The 22,896-nt window shown below is 37.2% G+C and overlaps 1 protein-coding gene across 1 annotated transcript in view; it reads right to left on the bottom strand.

Annotated features, from left to right (window-relative positions):
- The window catches only part of VAV3 (vav guanine nucleotide exchange factor 3), a 168,790-nt gene that overhangs the window by 56,335 nt on the left and 89,559 nt on the right, over window positions 1-22,896 (bottom strand). Inside the window, exons 18-20 of the mRNA XM_014943349.1 lie at window positions 13,279-13,380; window positions 10,637-10,737; window positions 1,443-1,465 (exon numbers count right to left, since the gene is read on the bottom strand). Of these exons, the coding sequence (XP_014798835.1) occupies window positions 1,443-1,465; window positions 10,637-10,737; window positions 13,279-13,380 (226 nt within the window). The remainder of the gene's footprint in view (window positions 1-1,442; window positions 1,466-10,636; window positions 10,738-13,278; window positions 13,381-22,896) is intronic.

The raw sequence follows: 22,896 nt of genomic DNA, 5'->3' as shown, positions 1-22,896 counted from the left end.
TCAACTCAATAGTCAATAGAAAATCAATAGTTCCAGAAAGGCAGCCATTTTTTCCCCACAAAAAAAGATTTATAAATCAAGCTAGGGGGTGATAAACTGAGGAGCAGGAGGGATCAGGTACAACCACTTATACATATTTTCTTCATCCAGCCACAGTATGTTCAACACACTTCGCCTTACAGGGTCCGGCAACCTTGTCCACAAGGCCCAGTAAGCAACATGTTGATGGTTTCCCAGCACTGCAGTACTGGGGGAGTGCTAGGCAAACAGACCATGCTGTAGTTTCCATATTTTAGAGTGCCCTTACTTAGTGAGTATTTCTAGGCAGAGACATGAGGCACTGGTCTCTGACGGGGCAGCCCTCTCTCTCCTCTCCCAGAGCTCCTCCCAGGACACCTCACCCTCTCCCGGCCAGGCCCTCAGGAAGCTGGTGCCCGCTGCCGCCTGCGGCCCACGGCCAAGGAGCTGCCCAGAGGGTGCCAGGGCTGCCCACACCCGGCCACCGCTGCTGTCTGGGGTGACAGCAACACTACAAGTGCTCAAACATCAGCGAGCACAGACGTGATCAGCCCCGCGCACAACTGCCCCTGCGTCAGCCATAACGCCCCTCTGGTTCCATTACCCATCAAACACAAACGTAGGTTGTTCATAAACAGCATGTCATTTAAGCAATTAAATTACCATAAACTTCTGATCTAAAATAGACACAAGAAACAATCGTACTCTACACTTAAAGTGCCGCCTCTCTTTTGTCAGAAGGGGCAGACAAAACCCAGCAGCCATGCCCTCCTGTCCTTCAGAGGAAAGGCACCAGGAGCAGGCGAGAGCATAACCCAGGGCAGCTGGCAGCCTCCTTGGGCTCCCTGCAAGATACAGTGTGTGCACCAGGGCTGCTCCTCTGTGCAGGGCCCATTTTAGCCTTCTCCCGAGATTATATAAATTCCGTAGCCACTGGATAGCTCTGCAACTAAAGTCTTTTTACTTCACATAAACACTGCCCTGCCAATCCTTCATTGCCCAGCAGCCTGGCATGGCTGAGATTGGTACACTAGCATGCTACTTCAGCAGGACTTATTAGCATTAAAAAAAAAAAAATTGCTGTTAACTCTACTGCTAGGAACAGTAAGGATTTAGACATCAGTTGTGAAGCAAAATATGTTTTTACCTGTATAATAAAAATACATCTCCACCCCTTCTAGTTCTCTCAGCGCTAAGCCATATCAACTGACAATTGAGTCACACTTTGAACAGAATACATTTATATTTAATTATGAATACCTTAGTTTCTTAGACAACTTCATTTTTCCACCACTCTGAAGAAAACTGATGTTAAACGCTGAAGCAAAACATACCTGCTCCAACAGCACACGCACAAAGTAAATAAGGAGCTCTTATGTCACTGAAAAAACAAATATCACATGCAAAGGAAAATGAATCCTTACCTCATGTTTCAGGTTCCCGTGCTCTGAAACATAAGTAAAAATCGGCATTATTGGTGATCGCAAATTGTACACTTTTTATACAGCAATCTCAGCCTGCGCTGCGTGGCATTACAGAAAACCCTGCTGCCTCCTCTCGCTACCTGATACCTGCGGCCGCCCCGGCAGCCCAGGGCTGCGCCAGGTCCTGTTGTGCAAACCCTGCTGCGCTCCCTGCTCCCCGCCCACCCGTCCCGGCCAGGAACGGCTCCCTCCTGCCCGTCATCCCGCACTTCCCAGCAGTGGCACAGCCATCTGGTCTGCTGAACTCTGCAGGCGTTTTAGAACGTTTCAATAACATCTTGTAAGTATTGACTCATTGGTAATTCAAAAGCTACAGTTCCTCTTTCCAAGTTGAGTCTACACCTTTTCTCGCCTCGGTCTTTTCATCGCGTGCCAACGTATACCAAGATGTATACCTTTAGCTTCAAAATTTTCTATATTTCATGTCTTTAAGGTCAATTCCACATTGCATTAGTATACCACAGACTCTGAAGCCGTTGGTATTTTATTTGCCTCTTTTGCTATGAATTTTCTTGTACTATTTAAAAATTAGAAGAAAAAAAAAAGTCCTGTGGGTGATCAGAAGGACTGTATCAAGACAATAACACTTTTGCACGCACACACCACCACACATCACAGGAGGCAAAAGAAGGGCTAATTTTTTTTTTTTTTTTTACAATTTTCTTTGAATGTCTCATTTGATAACAGGTATGTGGGCTGTACTCTAGATTTTGGTTCACTGCCTTATCAAAGCGCACACAGCCGCATTTACCCGTGTGCACTCTCTGCGACGGCACACGCTGTTGAGGCAGAGCACAAACTGCACATGCCTGGTCTGTGCTTCGTCACACTTGAAAACTTTCACTATGATACCTTGTAAAGAGTAAACCATATATTCACAGTAAAGGACTCAAAAGCTTTAACTGCAAGCAGATTTTGTTCTGCTAAAAAAGGAAAAAAATTACACTGAAGTGTGGGAAAAAAATATCTTTGGCTTTCCAACATTTTATGCAAAGTTGATAAGACATGCCGAGACCAAGCACGCCAGCGGAGGCACAGCCTGTTTGCCACTGGCAGAGCTCTCTTCTCATGGACACTTTCAGTCACCATTCCCTTTCTTACCCTGTGCGCCAAAGACGCGTCATCTTGTCATCCACAGAAAACACTTTTATGATTATAATCTTTCCAAAAGTATTAATTTGCATTTGTATAGCGAGCAAAGAGAAGAAAAATAAGCCCGCCCCATAGGAGGAGATACAGGTAAACTACTGAGGTTTTCTAAGGAGCCTAAGGGAATTAGTTGCCTAAGTGCTACTAAAATTCAATATAATTTTGGTATTTACTTTTGCAATTTGACACGCCTTTCAGTATCTTTGCCAAAATCCAAATAAAATCACCTTTTTAGAATGTTTCATCTCAGAATTATAAATTACTCCAAATGAAGGGAAGTCACTTAGGCAAGTACTGGCATGGAGGGCCAAAACTTCACATCCAGACTTAGGGTTTGGTTTTTTGTTGTGGATTTTTTTCGTTTTTTAATAGCCTTTTTAATTCTGCAGATCTCTTATTAAAAAAATGAAATGGAAATTTCATTCTATCCTCCAATGGGAATTTATTAATCTGATTTTTAATGGTTGCAGTTGAAGATTATTTTTACCTCTAGGAAATATCTTAAACCCAACTAATGAATTAGTTCCATTTGGTTATTGCAGCATCTCAACACTTTTCAGAATAAATAATTAAGAAACTCATTGATTAACTCTCAATAACTGTATTCAAGAAATCACTACACAGGAAGGTAATAAATACTCCTGGTAAACTGCATGAAATAACTTTCATTAAAATGGAAGTGGATTGATTAGATTAAAAAGAAAGCCCAAAACTTTGCCAAGACTGATGGACTGAAATGCCATTTTTAACTTCACTATTAACACTTCAGGAATAGAAAAACATCCATTACCTGTATTTCCACATAAAAGCCTATTCAAAAAATAAGACTTATACTTGTCTCGTTATTTCATTACAGTTTAAATATTCCTGGATTTCAGAATATTCTGTATTGAATTATGTGAATTGCTTCCTCATGAGATCTTTTTTTCCAACTGTTACACAAGACCAAAAAAAAAAAAAATTTCTATTTATTTCTATTTTTAGAAAAACTGAATGTCTGAGGATACACATGACAATTTTAATTCAAGTTTCTACTCATCACCAAGGTGCCAATGAAATTAACGACTGAGTTCTCAGTTCTGACATCAAGGTACTTTAACTGCCATAGTTTTAAGTTTATTGTTTATTTCCTGAGGCCGTGATACCACTGGGTCACATTTTGATAATTATATTTTACTACAAAAGCAACAGGAGCAGCAGCTGGCCTTGATAAGTAAGGGAGCACATATCGGACAATGGGAATAAACTGCTCCTCAGGGATGCAACAAAGCTGCTGGATTTACATGCTAACTAAATGGAGAGCAAATAAAAAGGACACGTAGTAAACTACTTGCCTTCCTATTTTAAAGATAAATTCAAAATATTTCAAATGCAGTAACTGTACAATAAGCTACTTTGAAGGAGCTGTGGGACTACTTGCTCCTTTCCAGTTATGTAGCCAGTCACTGCATAATCAGAAGAAAAGCAAATCATGACCTAGAGGTACCACGGTGTAGGACTCTGCACAGAATATTAAGTCCCCTAAGTGACTTTTGTTCAGGTTGAGCAAGGATAGTTAGTTAAACAATACGGCTCAGCCTTTGTTGCAGTTAAATAAAACGTGGCATAAGTCCAAGGGACATTGTGGGATTTGAGCATTTACTTGTCAATTCTGTTGACATGGTAGGTTTGGATGAGAGCCAGCAATTTTGCAACTATTGATCAAGCCAGCAAAAAGGTAAACAGTGAAAGCTGCTGGTTTCTTTTCAGATATCAAAAACACAAGCTTTTTATGAATAATGTCTAATGAGCTGTAGCAAGCAATTATTACATAAACAGCATGGACTGTATTATTGAACATACACATTACCATACGAAAGCAACCCTAAACTTAACCCATTCATATGGTAACATTGACTTTCAAGTTCATCACAGACAGGAAGAAACTTCTTTTCCATCTAAAGAAATGTAGTACTTTTTTCAAATGGCATTATCTGAAGGAGAAAGGAATTGTGCATGTTAACTAAAAATTACTATAAAAATGCCCAGTTAGTGTTTTTCTAATCCATTTACGCCCTGATGAGAGAATTTTCTCATATGCCGTGGGAAAAGTGATATAAAGAAGAAAATTTTATGGGTTTGGCACCATATTAAAAATATTCAAAACATTTTCAGATTCTAGAACCGTTATTGGAAGTTTATCTAATTGAAACATTCAATAGTCTGTTGAACCAGCAACCATTTCCCTGAAAATACTTAATTCAGTATAATTGGATAGACTTGGAAAAATTCCAGTTCAGAAATAGAAATGGGTTGTTAATTCTCCTGGTTTAGACTAGGAAACAGACTGGAGTTCTGGAGTATGTTCTGGGCAAAGTTATACTCTTTTATCAGTCCTGAGACCTCTGCAGAAATTGCAGGGGTCACAGAACAACTTGTATAATGACAGTAGGAATAATGAGGGACACATTTTCTCCCTTCGTCTAATAAAGGTGTGTCTTACTCATGCTCCTGTACCAAAGGTTCCAGTCTTAACCATTCCAAATATAAACCCTTCTGACTAATGGGAGAGCACCACAGATAAGTAAAATTGTCCTGTGCCTTGAAATCAGGCATAGGAGTGCAGTTGAGAAGCCAGAAGAGTAGGAAGGGAAGGTGAGACCTCCACATCAGGCAACGGAGGAAAGAACACCACATGCATCCTTATAAATGGCCCCGTGAGAGAAACATGCACATCCATTTTGTAATACTGATGTTTAAGGGTTTTGTAAGGCCTTGTGTTTAAGACTGCACAATCAGACTTGAAAGAATACATTCAAACATTAGCAAAAAAGAGGGAGTATGGAGGATTTCAAGTAACAGAAAAATTAAGTCAAGGGACATAAAAGTAAAATACATGAAAATTCAGAGCACTACTTGAGCATTATACAGGGCAGCATTTCAGGGGGAAAAAAAGTTGAATCAATGACAGAAATGAGCACAGAAGACTTCAGCCAGCACTGCCAACTTAAGGCAACAAGGGGAGGAACAATAACACACAAAACCAAGTCCTAAATGCAGACATTTTGTTTTACCTATTAATTCAGCTTATTAACTCTGCATCTTTTATTGCTGCAACTTCTACAGTCTGTTAAACATGTCTTCTCTGAAGCAAAACATCTGAAGAGCTGCATACGTTAGTGTATAAGGCCTAGCATGACAACATAGTAACTTATCTTCACGTTTTGTCAGTGTTTCTCGGAAGTGTATCTTCTACCTCTGACACTTATTAAATTTGTCATTCTAAAGGTTTCATCTGTCTCTGGATGTCTGTCTTCTAAATTTTCACAAACTATGACTTGGAATGAAATACAAAAAGACTTAATCCACGCAGGGAGGTTCTAAGCATCTAGAAAGAGAGACTAGCAAAAACTTCTGCTCCATAATCTAAAAAGAAAACAAAATCTTTAACTGTACACAACCAGAAAATGCTGAAGTAAATTAAAATTGCATTAAGAAACCTAATGGTATATTCTCATAGAAGCATTTTGAATTTCGATCATCTCTTTTAAAATAGACCTCTAGAAATAGAAGAGGTCTACAGAATGGGAATGAAAATTATTTGACACAGAGAAAATGTTCCACTTATGAAGAGAAAATAAAAAAAAAAAAGATTACTTAGTTCAGAGAGTATATTAATAAGAGCTCATGAGAAGTTACAAAATGATTTATCGTATAGAAGCAGTCAGTCAAGGCTTCCATTGACTCTTCTCACAAAAAATCGACAAAGTTGCACATTAAATTGAAAATGTAAAAAGGTCCAACAATAGCCAGGTAAGATAAACAACCTACAGAAAAACCTAACAAAACTTAAAAAAACATACAAAAACATAACAAACAAACAAAACTTACTGTTCCACAACATCTGAAATGCAGTTAGATATTTCTATCCGCAAAAATTGGGAAGCTATGCAAAAGCATTGACATGATGTAAAACTCTAAGGACACCAAAGAGATAAAAAGAAAATTTCACAGGATTAACAAAGTAGCATTATTCCTGTGCATCATTGACCACACAGATTTGTGCTTTCCTGTGAAGCATCTCAAATCAACCATCAGCAGAAAGACAGAACACGAGATTAAACAGACCACACATATATCATGGGAGATATAGATCTAGATATATATATATATTTTCCATCATATATATATGCGGCCGTAACTAATACCACTTGACTGGGGAATAATATTGTCCAGTTTCCTAAAAGGATGATTGTGTTTCACGTCCATTACACCCATTACAGCCTTCTAGGGGCTGTAATAGTTCCCTAGAAACAAAAGAAATATATAGCAGTATAATAAATGTTCCAGACATTTTGCTACTATTGAAGCATTCCGGCTATGTTCCACAATTTCGTATCTAACAGCACTCTCAGGCCACCTTTGCTAATTTCCCACAGGAGCAGCAAATATCATCACTAGAAAAATTAAATTTATCATAAATTAATTTCTCTAAAGATTTCAAAAAGAGAAGCTTCAAAATTAAAAGTATGTTAGAGTTTTGTGCATGAAGAGCATACTTTTTCTCAAAATGGAAATGTTGACTTTTACATAATATCTTTGTGTCTGCATTCCTTTAATAACATTACATAACTTAGCAGGCACGGCAGATAACTTATAGGAGACCTAATTTCTCAGTATAGCTCTGGGAAAGTGAAAACATAGCTCTAGAAATCAAGTTGCACAAACCACTATTTAAAATAGTGTGCATTGTCCCATCCCTTTATGGACCATATAGGAAGGTAGGAATTGGTAAAGCTCCTCCTTAAACGTTAAACTTTTCCTTTATCTGTGCACATGAGGAGTGGGCAGTGCTGCTCAATCAACCTTTCTTTCTTTAAACAGCTAAATAAAGGGTAGAAATGGAAAACTAGAGAAAAATCTCAGTATTTCCCTTCATGCTCACTGTCCAAAGTCCTTCATCAGGTGGAGAGTGGACATATTTTCAAAGCAGGCAAAACCATTTGTCCTTTCCATACTCATTCATTCTTAGACCAAGGGGCAGCATGGAAGGAACTGTAATATAGAGTTCAGTTTTGCAGCTATGATCTCAGAGAAAGCCGTAAGAAAGCCACTGCCCAGCGCCTCCTTTCACTCTGCCTTACGAAAAGGTGGAAGGTACACATATCTTCTGGCTTGTACCAGACCTACAGAAATCTGTGAGCCTTGGCATAGAAGAAAAATAGACTGAAAAGAGGAAAAGAAGTTTGAAGAGAGGACAGAGAGCAGAACCCCTAAATGTAAGCAAAACACATAACAAAACAGTATCTTAACAATACAGTTGCTTCCAACTTCACCAAAGAAAGATTCAGTACAGTATCATTTTACAAAAATCAGGGCAATGATTTAAAATAAAATCCAAAATAACATTCTGCTCCTTTGAAGTTGCAAAATGATAATTTATTGCACTTGCAATGCAGCAGAAATGTGATTTTTTTTTCTTTAGTTTGTTCCCACTAGCAAGCGCACATCACTACTTAAGTATATATGCAGGAAAACTGCAAGAAATCAGACCTTGTGTTATCTAGGAATTTATGGTCATTCTTACTAATACACGTTGCACCATATGTGTCCACAGATCTTTACAGAGGAACAGAAAGACAAGCTCCTGCCTCCTGGGGTGCCAGCTATCCAATTAAAATAAAAACTACAAAAGTAATTAAAACAGAAGGTGCAAAAGAAAGAAAAAAGTAGAAGGGAGGGGTTATACCACAGAAAATAGCTCTCTTGTGAAGAGTTTGTTTTTCCACTATATTAATTTAAATTTAATTGCTTTAATATATTCAATTGTTAATATAATATTAAATATTTATTTTCTTTAGAATATCCTTAGAAGGCTCTATGAAAAGTCTGTGTTCTAAAAAGCATTTCATCGAAAAGAACTGTGGTTGCTTTTATGGTTTTCAGATCTACAAAACATTATTTTTTAAAAGTCCAGAATTGGACAACAGCATAGAAGATCTCCAATACAGGAAAGCAACTGAGGAAACAAAGTTTATTGACTGCAGCAGAAATCAGCCGAGCCCTCAGAACAGGAAAGACATGGACGTGTTGGAGCAAGGCCTGAGAAGGGCCACAAAAATGATCAGAGGGCTGGAGCACCTCTCCTGTGAGGACAGGCTGATAGAGTTGGCTTTGTTCAGCCTGGAGACGAGAAGGCTCCTTCTCTTATTGTGGCCTTTCAGTACTTAAAGGAGGCCTACACGAAAGATGAAGACAAATCTTTTAGCAGGGTCTGTGTTGCAATAGGACAAGGGGTAATGGCTTTAAACTAGGAGAGGGAAGATTCAGACTAGATATAAGGAAGAAATTTTTTACAATGAAGGTGGTGAAACACTGGAACAGGTTGCCCAGAGAGATGGTCGATGCTCCATCTCTGGAAACATTTGAGATCAGGTTTTACAGGGCTCTGAGCAACCTGATCTAGTTGAAGATGTCCCTCCTCATTGCAGCAGAGGTTGGACTAGATGACCTTCAAAGGTCCCTTCCAACCCAAACTATTCCATGATTCTGATGATTTTATGAAAGAATGAAGCAGGCAAACACAACAGTGAGCCAAAAGCCAACTAGAAGTCAGGAAGTAACACAAACAAGGAGAAAGACAGAAAAAAGTTTATACAATTTTGAAAGGAAGAAAGAGCTAGAACCAAAATCTTGAAGCAGCAGCTTAGTGAAGAGCAGTGGATGATGTCATGATGTAATTCAAGCAGTGGGAGGCAGGTCATCACTGCAACAGCATTTCGCTGTTTTAGATAGTAAAGTCAAAAAGAATATAACCCAATGGAGGAGTTCGCAGTAGCTTACGTGAGATAAAAGAAACAAGAGAATCTTCACAAACTGTAATGAAATAATTCTGGAAAGAAATGTTCAGGTTTTAGAGAAGCAAGAAGGACAATTAATTAGAAACTTCCCCAATGCATACAACTACACTTTATAGAAATCATCATGTGTTCCAACAGCTTTTCTCTTTCAAACACATTCAAGCAACAGGAATTCAAACATATTAATGGCAAGGGAAATTTGGGAGTGGCAAGGTGTGTATTTGTCAGTTAGCCCCCCACCACCAGCACCAAATCATCTCTGGAAGGAAGAAAGAATAGCGAAGAACCTGGGCAGAAGGAAGAGTCCAAAATGGCAGTACGGTTACACGACTGGCTGGCTGGAATGTAGCAAATTCACTGCCACCAATCGAATAGCTACAGGGAAGGGAAGGGGGGCAAGTGATGAGAGCTAACGTTTGGCATAAGCAGTGGGAGATCCGGAAGATGTCAGAAAGAGAATTACAGATACAATATCGAGCAGAAATGGAAGAGGTCAAATTTGGAGTCATCTGAGGGAGACCAAATGGTAGCTGAAGTCAAGAGTCCTTAAGATCCCAAAAAGAAGAATAAGAATAGGGGAAGCACAAAGTGGAAATGCCCAGGGAAGAAACTCACAGAGTACAGTAATCGATTAAAAGAGGAGAAAAAAAAACAGTCCTTAAATGTGGGAAGTAGAGAGCCATCAATCACCTTTTTGTGAATATTGTGAGTGGACAGAAACCATGGAAACCAAAGAGATGAAAGAGGCAACACAAACAAACAGCTTTAGGAGCTGAAAGAAAAATATGGAAATTGATATAGACAAAAAGGGAGAACCACAAGGATGATAGATGATATGCCGTACAGTAGGTGTTACATATGAGCAGTCTACGATTAAAACGAGAACAATTCCTTGTTGTATACGACATTGACAAAGAAATTGGGTTTGACCCATAACAGTTCTCTCCTGCTTTCAAACATTTCAATTTAGTAGCAATAAAAATCCCTATGAATTCTAAATGTAATTCTAATTGTGCTTATAAATGGTAGTTTCACAAGTATGTATGTTACAATAAACACAAATTAGAGTTAAATTAAACCTTAATTATATCTAGCAAGTTTTATGTCCCAATTAAAAATGGTATTCTAACAATAAAAATGACTTACCACCTGAATTAGCTCTGCCACAATTGTCTAATCTTCCTAAACATTCTTTGTGTGCTCCTGCTCCACATTTAGAACATAAATAGCCTTGATAAAATGTTCCCCTGTAAAATAAAATTAGGTAGTGATACATTAGTGGTGATAAATTCCATGCATAAAGGAAATAAGAGACATGGCAGAAGGTATTAGAAGTCATTTGTTGCTCTGCATAATAATAGTCTTTAAAGGATCAAGAAAAAGTGACAAGCAGCTCACCTGCTTTTTGTCACTACTAACCATTTAAAAGTCACAACCAGATAGTTCTTCTGGACTACTAGTAGAATAATTATCTCCATTTCAATTTAGCCCAAAGGAACTTTGGCAGAGTACACTTGAAATTGTACCATTATGTATCTATCCTACTACAGATCTATACTTCATTTCATCTCAGTGAGAATTTGCCTAGACACCAAGAAATGTAAGATCCATTCCAAGAGAATTGCATTAAGGAGTTTATAGGCTATATTGCAAATATTCTTGAAAGGAAATTTGTTCATTTACACACACACAAAAAAGAGATAGATATCTGGGTACACTTTAATTAATATTCAGAGCTGCTAAATAAGGAGACTTTCCATACTCTATGTTCTCCAATTTCCCTTAATGAATTGCAATCTGAGTTTGAGTCTGAGAAAACTGAATTATTTCAGATTCTGTACAGCTTTTTTCTTAAGTATGATTCACTGAATGGCTACCAGGGACACAGTTTTTTACATGTACCTCTGAACAATTATATGAGTTCCATCTACTGATGGATCTGTTTACTCTTCACGCTTAACTTCTCTGTCTCCAAGATTATCCTGACCAGTTTGGAGTGATTATGCATCCTAGTCTAACATGACACCTTCGGCTTCAAAGGAAAATCAGGTGTCTCATATGGAACACAAGATTAAACAAGTTAAGCCTTAATGAAATGTACTGCAACTGCTATTTACTACAGCAATTTCTAGATCATTGGTGATGAAATATATTTTTAATTAAATTCAGAAGCTCAGTATTTTTAAGTATCAGAATACACAAACCTAAAGACAATTAAGTAGAAAGTATAAAAATATTTTAATGCAGTCTTCCATTTTTATTTCTTTCCTTATTGCTACACAGGAATGCAAGACTATCTAGAAAAGATATAGGATATAACATTATCCTTCCCTACAGATGTTTCTAAGACAACGATTTTTGTCTCCACTTAAAGATTAGGCACTAGGGTTCAGATTTTTTTTTCAAGTATTTACAAGTTAGCTCATGTTTGAAACTTAAAATGAGAATCCATTTTAAGAAGTGACTTAGGCACTTTATGAAGCTAAGTCCAGCAGGCTTTGAATATAACTTAGAGATCTAGGGACACGTCTGTAGACCACAAGGTAGCACTTGGGAATAGCCAAGCTATTCTTTGAGCAAATTGGTCTGCCTATGCAGAACAACGCAGCATCACACAGGCTGTGTCCTGAAAGCAGGACAGCCGTTTCTCAGCAACAGCTGTTAATGCAGTAAAAGAGACACAGTGGCTCAACTATACTGCTTCAAATTCAGCAATTAGCCCTGCCATCTCTAAGTTCAGGATGTCTGCACCACTACTCATAGCCACTTAGAACATTATTGCATTGAGAAAAAAAATCATCTAAAAAAAGAGAGAAAATCCAGGTCAATCTTACTGTTCAGGAAAAAGGTTGCTAAAAGAAAAAATATATGACAGGGAAGAACATACCTTAAGTTATTTTATTCTACACTTGTGCTTAACAAAAGCACTATCCATACTTCAAATGTCCTTTCTAAAATGCTGTGGCTACATTTTTCAAAACATCAACAATATGCAACATGAGCACCTGAACTGGCCAAAGTTTACAAAGCTTGTGCATCTCCAACTTACACTATGAAGTCTAGGTTCAATACATACCTCTATACCATCAGACATTCCATATTTACAAAAAAAAGAAGGTAGTTTTTAAAAGATAGCTCAAATAATTAATGAGAAACCAGAGATGTGCAAGCATGTGTGTGTTTCAGAGGAAAGAGGCACAAAACATGGAATTCCTTAGCTTAATTTAGCCCTACAAATCCCTGTTCATGAAAACATTAGCTGCTTGCTAGCATTTCTTATTTAGCTTTGCAACATCTATCTTGAATTTGTCTGCATATCTCTGGTTCAGAAATGCCTGTTAATGCCTCACAGTTATATTCTGTCTCACAAAACAAGCTCCCCCATCAAACATCTATGAGCGTTGTCATCATCTGATTTTCTTAAAAAAATATTCCATCTGTTCTAGTAACTGGTGGTCTAAAGCAACAGGACCTGTGGAACAGCCATGGCAATAAAAACTGTACAAAATGTTTGTCATTTACTCTCACATAAGAACTTCTGCATTAAATAGAAAGAATCATGATAAAGCAGCTTTCTGATAAACGAGGAACATCTGAGGTTTTGAGCTTTTAACAGCACTCCTGCTATTTAGAAACTTGATTATAAAAACTTGCTAATACAATGAGAAATACTATGTATGACTTCATGGCTTGTCTCACTTGATCAGGTAACCAGCTAGCCATGTATTTCCACACACTCCTTTGACTCAGATATTTCACCTGGGGAAAAAAAACCTTAAAAATCTTACCTCAGAAGCATCTGACAGACTTTGCAGGAAGTGACACGACTGAAAGTATGCATTTTGAACTCATGAAAGCTTGTATCTGCATAGTCTGGCCGTATGTTTGACCTAAATAAAAAATTGAAAAATCTGCTTTAAACCAATGAAAACTAAAACATAACGCAGCATTCACAGCAAGAAATCTGAATCCACAAACAAGTCACTTTATTTACACTTTACTGTTTTTCACTGAGGTGAATGAGAAATATGGATTTTACCACACACCTTGAAATGAAATCTGAATTATGATATTATGCAAACCTGGTCCTTAAAATACACCCTTTAACTACCTTAGCTGTCACAATAAATAGAAAAACCATACATCAAAACAAACATCATCTGTTTTTTATTCCTGTTCAAGTATCTAGGATCATTTTATGGACCTAAAGAAGGCTCACTTTTTCATTCTCAAATATTTGGTTACGTGGATGTACTAGGAAGGGCACTCACACTGAGAACGACCACATTTGCGAACATAAGCAGCAAATATGGGACAGCTAGATCACAATTATGCAGCAATACACTAGGTAACGTGAGCGATTTCAAAAGCAGTTAGAAAATATTTACTGGGGTTTGGCTAGTCTTTCTTAAATGTGTTGCCCAATGCCTACAGCTGTTGCTACACACACTTGATTTAACAAATAAAATAGATCACTATTCATACTGCTAAAATACCAACACACTATTAGCAGACTTATTTCCAAGATCAAATTTATGCACAAAGCACTGGTCCATTACTCTACATGTATTTTGTTTATCCTCCCTACTTATCTCTTTTAAAAGCAGGAGTATAGTTTAAAAATGGCCCATTTTCTTGCAATGGTGCTGTTTCAGGTTTATTTCAATTTTATGAAGTAACCCATTCAATTTTTTCTGTTATCTTCCCAATTTCCAAGACTGAGGGACAACAGGAATTTTCAATTGATTTATCTTCTTTTTTTATTCTAGCTTAACATTGTCAAAAACAGTAACACTAAAATGCTAGGTACATAATTTAATAATACGCGAGATAGTATCAGACAAGATACATATATAGAGTAAGAATTAATGTATTTTAAAATATTCTTTGTATTGGAATGCTTAGGATTCCATAGATTTCTGGTGTTTTTCTAGCAAAAACACAGAAATGCATGACGCATATGAATTAAAATATGAAAAAAAACCCAAGGGTAAGAATGCAAGACAACACTCAAAGAAAAGACCAGACGCTCTTCCAACACACAGAATTACAACTTCATGCATTAAAGTTGGAGGCACTCATTAGAGAAGTTTCATTTTTATCTATTATAAATAACTTCTAGGCTAAAACACAGACCGACCAAAAATTGCAAGGAAACCTAAATATAGGTAACCATGCAAGCATCGATCTCTCCAGGACTGAATGAAAAGTCTTATGAAAAAAAGATATTCAAAGAATCTGTTTAAGTATCTAGGGTCAGAAAGGTCAGTCTTCTAATCCGCCTGCTGAAAATGAATGTGCTGAAAATGAAACTGTACTCAAAAAGCAAATGGGATTTTGCTTTTATGCTTGAAAATAACCTTACACTCAGTACTGTTATAACTAGCTCAACTAGTGTTTCTCTCTGCTATGATGTGCAAGATGTCAATACCACAACTCCTAACTAGAACAGGCATGGATACTACCCATTCACAGCAGGAAGGTACAGCTATCAGGACAGAATTAATCTCAAAAAAGTAAAGAACTTTTTAAACCAGGAGAACAACGTATTATTTGGGGGTTGTTAACTCTGCAGAGCAAGGCCTATATTTCACAACATATTTGCTGAGGAGCTGCTAAAATCTCTCAGGCTACAGACCTGGAAACTCCCTAGAACAAGTTACAGGATTTACACTCCCAACAAAAGCTGGTTTTTGTTGACCATTTTGTTCAGGCCAGAATAGCTTGCAAAACCATGTCAGAAGTATCAGCCTGATGTGCAGATCATCAGATTTGAAAACACACCAAATTAATCCTAAAAACAGGACCATTTTTCAAGAACAAACCAAAGAAAAAATTCCATTCACTTAATTACGACAAGATCAATCTTCAAAAATAATAAGCATAGTGAATGAAAAGAAAAAAAAAAAAGACAACCTCACCCAGAGAGTTGTTTAACACAAGCATATCACTATATAACTTCCTTTCGAAAGTAAAAATTCTCTTCTATTTTTCTCTCAGGCTATCTTCCACAAAGATTGAAATAAATGAACTACTAAAAATACACCTCCTATTAACAGAACAAAGACAATACACAGTGCTCGTACTTCTTTATATTAAAAGTAATATTTGAGTTTCTTTATATTTTATAAAGCCATTCAGTTTCATTTTACAGTCCAAATAGAAAAAGTTACTATTGAGAGGAAAGAAAGCATAGTACTAAGATGGCAAAGAATGAATGCTGCCTCACAGAAGGACTATGACAAGGCCCCCCACCTTCTTTCAACATAAGTCTTTTTATTGCACTTATGGGCTAAACTGTCAGATTATAATATCCTAAACAAGACAGAATATTTATCCAGATAAGCAGACTTAAGAATTCAGCTCTCTATGCTAAAATTTGGATACACCTGACCTACTTGCATAAGTGAAAACATATAATTCAATACAAACTTTGGAACATAATGCAAACTTCAGTTTATCTTGTCCGCTGTTACCTACAGAAGGACCTAGCTTGGTTCCAAGTACTACTCTGTTCTTAAAGATCATTAAAATGTATCAAAAAGAGTGAAGCCCTCACTTTAAAACCCACCAGGTTTTAGTTTAATGATTGTAATATTCTAATGATTACTTCAATAAATTCTCTATCTAAAAACCTGTCCTTTCTTCACTATCTACACATCTTTCACACTCCCTATTCATTTATTGCCATCTACCTTCATGTATTTCCTTACTGGCTAAGGCCAAGCTAGCACAAAGATCTTAAAAAGCTTTTTTTAAAACACCTGAGCCTGAGTATCTCTTTTTGGGGCACACAGCAACTATTCATAAACCAAAAGGACCTTTTAAATTTTGTTAGCCCTTCTTCCACCACTCAAAAGATACCATTTTTCTCCCTTTTTTCCCCAAAGCCACATCACTCAGAAGGAAAAGCCTGCAAATCCCTAACAACAAAAGTTTAGTGAATCAAAGGAGACACCACTGAAGTACATCATCCATAGATTAAAGGAATCTGGAAGGGACTAGAGTCTCAGCATAGCACAGAGGATCCTGTGCAAAAAGAGCAGGAATCAACAAGAGAAGAAACCTAACCTGCTGCTCAGTCTTTCTTTTTGCACAGACTTAGAAGATACTTCCAAGCAGTTGCCTCAAACTGAACAATGCCATTGCATTCACTAAGAACAGCATTCAAGTTCTCTTTTGTCTCCTCCTTTCTATTTCTAATCATTCATCCTAATTTTGTTGCATTTGAGGTCAAACAGGAATGGAAAAGTGTCATGCGTTTTATTTCAGTTTACACGTCAGCAAAATATATTCTCAAATTTGAGAGCTTTTCACATTTCAAAAAGATCAGAATTATGAGACAAAGGGTAAAATCCTCTTCATAAAGAAATAGTCTATTAAAAATATTAATATTTAGATACATTGTTATCAGTTGGTTCATGTTAGACAAGAAGGCATTTGCAAAGTGCTCAAAAAAAAAAGCATTCACATTTCCGCAGAAGCAAAGCTTCCAGTCATCGACATTCTGATAAAGGAATTAGAAAAAAAAACAAAATTAAGAAAAGCAAATTAAGAAATAATATGCTTACTCTGAAGACAGAGTAAAGTGAAGTACAATTTAGAAAGATAATTAACGATAGAAAAAGAACCGGAAAAAAATACAGCACAAATAAAAAGATAACACGTATTATGTACTGTAGATGTACATAAGAAAGCTTTATAGGAAAATACATATTGCAGTGCTAACTGTGGACAGGAAAACTCTTGCACATTCTAGTGCCTGATCAGTCATGCTGCATTATGTCAAATCCAGTTGTGCAGTCATATTACACATTACATCAGACAAGTCTGGGATAATCTGAGATGATGCACTGTAGCAGTATGTATCAAGTAGCAAGTCTTTTAATGTAGTCTGAAACTTAATGAATCTAGGGGTTTGATATTTTAGTTTTCAATATAGTGTTTTTCAATAAATAATGCAAAAATAACCCAACCCGACACCACACTAAAATTTCCAACTAGAGATTAAGCAAAACTCCCTGTGACTGTCCAAGCCCAAATACCACAAGGACCACAGGAAATTTCTTTCCACAAAACTTTTCCACTGAAGAGCATATACTATTGTTTTAGTTTTTAAACATAGTAAATAAAGCTGATAATGTCAATGACAAAACAGCAGTCACAGCACAAGATGCAACTTCTCATAGTCATGTCCAACTACAAAAAAGCTCTTTTGGTTACAACACTCAAGCCTTACACTGAAACCCTGAGAAAACAGACCAGAGCTGCCACAGCACTGTAAAGAGAACAGTTCAGCCTTCTCAAATCTTCTTTGCCGTTCTACTTCCCAACCTGTGGGCATTTTCCAAGACACAGAAAAAACTGAATAAAGGAGGATTTCTTGCCAGCAGGGGAGGCGGGGTGGGGGATAGAAGGGAGAAAGGGGACTGAACCCACACACAATTGTTATAAAAAAAGAAACACAGTGAAGCAACTTCTGTGGCTAGCATTAGGAAAATCTAATTTTAAATCTAAATCCAATCTAACTCCTCAGTCTTCCTTCCACAACAGCTTCTACTGTGGGATGCCCTGGGCTCACAGAAAATGAAATGTTTTATCCATTTCTGCTGTCAAACAATCTTGATGAGTGGCCAGAGCAGAAAATCACCCATATACCAGGAATACTTAATCTGAGGTAAATAATGACAGAGAACATGTTCCTCATTTTATGGTAAAACTACCTCTCATTTTCACAAGCAATGTGGTGAGTCAAAAGTAGTTTCCCTTCCTCTCTTCTACTTTTTCCCCAGGCTCTTTTAAATCCTACATTCTAGCAGAGACAGAGTGTCAGGATTCAAAAACAGAGCGAATCTGTAATTAGAAAATTTTTTCCAATTCTCTCTTCCATTCAGCAGCAGAGTTTTTGTAAGGGACAAGCACAAGTGCCCTCTCCTGCATAGTGCTGGATCCCCATAACCAGATATACTCCAGTCACTACAGCAACGTCCTTGGGCTGCCCCTGAGCCTTCTGAGTACGCTTTCTCTTTCCAAGCGATGTGCAGAATATTAGTCCCACTGGGACCAATTCAGTGCAACATCACCAACCCAGAGACCTGTAGATGCTTGTCTTGCTAGTCTCCTTCGTTATTTGGACACGCAATTCTTGTCTCTGCATCAGCCATCAGAGACACCGTTCAAGAAGCAGGATGACCATCATCTTCAGCCAATTCTGCATTTCAGAACAGATCTTTAGGCTGCAAAGTTTGCAGAGTTCAGTGTAAAAAAGAGTTATCCAGGTATCTTATTCGATTTCCCTCAATATCATCAGACTTTGGAGCACACCATTTTTTATGACGTTGTGCATATGAAATATTCCCCTTTTAAAAATAAACGTTTCCAACAATAAAAACTATACAAAGTATCTTCCACAACAGGTTGGACTAAGCTGTAATTTCTTCAGTGAGCTAGGCACAAATATGATTTCTTTTACTGTCAGTTTAACTTCCTCTACAAAATTAAGGCTTACAAAATAAAACACATCAGGAAAACTACTAAACTTTGAGCCCCAAACCCCTATCTTATCTCTCTATTAAATATGTAATTGCTACAGATGATGTGTCTCAAGAGAAGAAATAAAAGGTTAAGAGACAGTCTACTATAGCTCCTTCCTTCTACTGTCCCAGGTGGACAATAAGCACATTAAAATTCCAGTCTTCATTTCCAGAAAGGCCATATTTCTAAATATATAAACAAGGGGAAAAGATCCTTATTCCACAAATTTTAACATACGGAGTTGTTAGTTGTTAGCAAAACCACAAGCATGTTTTTCTGAGTGACCTGGTACAGCAGGAGTACATCTTCCCTTGGATGTTTTGCCCTTCAAATGTTTCAGTATTAGCCTTACAGACTTTAAGAACTATTGTCTCAAGTTTGTTTTGCGTGAACATATTACTGAAAGCCACAGGCTGCCAACAAAACTAACAAAAATATAATAAAGGGATAATAAAGTATTACATTGATTAGATTAATTAAATTCTTATAGCAAGTTTAAATTTTAAATAGGAAATTAATGAATGCAAATAACACTGCCTCTACTGAAAAAGAGTAGAGGTGGTATTATTAAAACATAAAGAGTAGAAGCAACTTGAATCTGCAGTCTTTGGCTCCTGGTTATGGGTGTCAATCTCATCACTCAGCACTAGCAACATGAAGGTATCCAGCAGCAGAGAGCACTGGAACAATCTTGTGGCTTCATATTCTACAAGGAGTTAAAGGAAGAGACTTCAGAATACAGAGCCAAGGAAAATTCTCCTCTTTCTTTTATTCTAAATCTATTTACTACTAACTTTACTGCTACCAGTTAGAAACTGTGGTTTAAGCAACCTGCCTGGAAAGTCTGTTGCTGTCCACTAGTGACCAGTTCTGCTGTCTTTCTTGCCGTATTTTGAGGGCTATTTCTTCTAATTGCTTCCTTGGCAGCTTTTCAATACTAGCTCAACTTCAGCAATTAAGACCTGTACAGATCCCCCCCTCTCTGGGTCAAGACCACTGAGAAAGTGTTATACCCATTACAAACATTTCAATTACTGTTGAAAAATTATTTCTCTGGAATACTTAATTAACAACTAAACATCTCCTTCCCAGACTCCAAGTATTTTTAAACTGAACTTATTTTTTTCCTTAAACAGGAAGGAATAATGCATTACACGGGGCAGCAGGGAAGGGATGAGGGGTGTTTAACCTGAAAAACAGGTTCCTTGCATATAAGCATATCGTTTTTCCACTACAAAAAGCACACAGATGCTTCATGGCAGGAATCGCAGCACATATATGGAAATAAATACATCACACAAAGAGAAATGCAAAAGTAACTCTTTACAAATGGATCAAGAAAGCACCTTTCAAAAGTGAATTAGCTGCAAATTAAGACAGTGTATCAACAAGAGCAGGTGCTGACCTAGACACCGTTGAGTAAATCACTCCTTCTGTTAAACACAAAGAAAGTGTGCAAACACTAACTTAATTGAGCCGTTCTGCCAACGGGACTGATGAGAAACCTCACAGGTACCATTTAAGCCCAGAGACGTTCCTCTAGATTGTCATAGCTCAGTGGGACTGTCAACTTGGAGAGAAGAGGAACCTTCTCTTCCCCCAGCAGCAAAACCACAAGCATGTTTTTCTGAGTGACCTGGTACAGCAGCAAGTGCCCAGATACGGATGCTCTTGGGCTGGGCACAGGCTGTCCAGCAGTCACAGGTTCTGCAGAACAGTACAGCGAGACAGCTACCTTTTCTTTGAGGCTGGCACTTTTCCCACAAAAGAGAAAAGCATGTTAGAAAGTTCTAATGGTACTTCTTGGTTTTGATTTTGACTCATTTTTGCAGAAATGTCATTTAGGTCAAGTTTTGAAGATCTTTTTCCCATACCAGTCTCTTCAAGAAAGACAATTATATCAGAAGAAATTACATCAGGTTCAATTATAAGTAGATGTTTGCAAAATATCCCATAATTTTTAAAGTGCATTATATTTGAAACTAAGTAGCCATTTCACTTGATTAAAACTTGGCTTTAGAGAATAGTTAATGTATGTATGCCCACCTGTGAACCCAGAGACGTAACAAATAAGCAGATGCATGAAGTATCAGATAAGGAGTCTGCAGTGAATTGCAACTGTTTTAAGTATTAAAAGAAGAAATACTACAGGGAGCCCAGATAAAACTCAATACCTTGAACTCTCTTCAACTCTCAACCCCGAGTCAGACCTTTGCATTTTAGAGCTGTTATTATTCTGCACTCCATGCTATGCCTGTAATAATTTAAAATGCTCCATACAGAACTGTTCAGAAATATGGACACCCTGAGCACAAACTGCCGAAGAAAATTTTAAAGCCTATGTGACATGAAATCTGATGCTGTATTCATGCAGTATAGGCTATAAAGAAAATGGCACAGGTTAATAGCTGAGGACACCAAAAATTTTCATTCCAATTTTACTTATTGTACTAAAATGTGACACCATTGCAGAAAATGCATCAAAAAACCTAGTTCTGCCATAAGTATTCATTGACAACAGAAATTAATTATGAAGACATTCTAAGGTAAAATTTGGCTTTACGCCAAAGTTACTTCCTGTCAAAATTGTAAGCACCTTAAAAGTTTGCCATGACAATTGATACTAAGCATGTCAGAAAATTTTTGAAAAATTCAACTAGGCAATAAAATATGGCAAACATTTATCACATATTCAAATGTTTTAAGTAATAACATGGACAGTAGAAGTTACAAAACAGGAAACCATATATGTTACTGTTAAACGAGACAAAAAACTTTCATCTAAATCTCATATAAAGAATTTTGTGCAAAGTTGATCCCAAGAGATGTTCAACCTCACTCCCTGGTCTGATATGCAGCAGACCTCCCTGAGAATCCTGTTCCCCACAAACAGCAGAGCCAGCCTTACCTTTGCACTATCCTTTCTTTCCACATGAAACATTTCAGCTCTGTGCAACCACCACCACTTCAACTGATCACTTCAAACAACATGCTGACATCTAATCGAAAGGCATTTGTGTAATAAAATAACAAAATAAGAGTGCAGAGACAAAACCACGAATAAATAATGCTTTTTCAAACTTTAATAAGATTTTGTTATTTACTGTGAAAAGGTGAAGAGAGAAAATTAGATTCTTAAGGGGTGTTCTCACTAGAGGTAGGCAATGCCATTTCACAAAGGATGATTTTCAGCTTCTTTTCTACCTTCTCTTCTAAGAAGCAATGCTGATTATTTACAGCTAATTCATTTTCTCTGTTCCAGCTAGGCTGTTATATTTCAGAATCATCTTTGAAGATGCTATTTACTGAATTAATCAATCAATCAATTCTCCATATGCTAATAGTCAAACATTCTGGTTTGTCACATCAAAGAGTCTCCATCAAGAAGACATGTTATATAATTAAATTAACCATATCACAAGTAAATTGCGCTTTTGATCAAGAACACACAACTTCTAAGACTTTGCTAGGAAATTTGCTTATTTGATCATATGATGAGTGGCTTTTTTGAGATCAAGGAAATTATCTTGTTAAATTTTTTGGAAACGTACTGCATTGTTTCAAACAAGATAATGGCTTTCCATTTTCCTTATCAGCCAACTTCACTGACAAGCATGGGAGACTGGCTGCTTTGAGCTAATCTATTCCAGTATAACATTTTTAACCACCACCTGATAGGAACAAAGCTCTGTCACACATCAGTATTTGTAAATCAAAAGCATCAATACTTTGTGTACTTGAATATTCACTACCTAGCTAAGTATGCTTTGTGAAAGTTCTAAGTCTTACAAATCCAAATTTACAAAGTTGCTTGTCTTGATAAGCTTTAAATATTTTATCACGTATTTATAGTTAACTGAAGACAAATGTCT

The sequence above is a fragment of the Calidris pugnax genome, unplaced genomic scaffold, assembly GCF_001431845.1.
Source record: "Calidris pugnax isolate Ruff unplaced genomic scaffold, ASM143184v1 scaffold63, whole genome shotgun sequence".
Lineage (NCBI taxonomy): Eukaryota > Metazoa > Chordata > Aves > Charadriiformes > Scolopacidae > Calidris > Calidris pugnax.
This window is presented reverse-complemented; position numbering and strand designations above follow the sequence as displayed.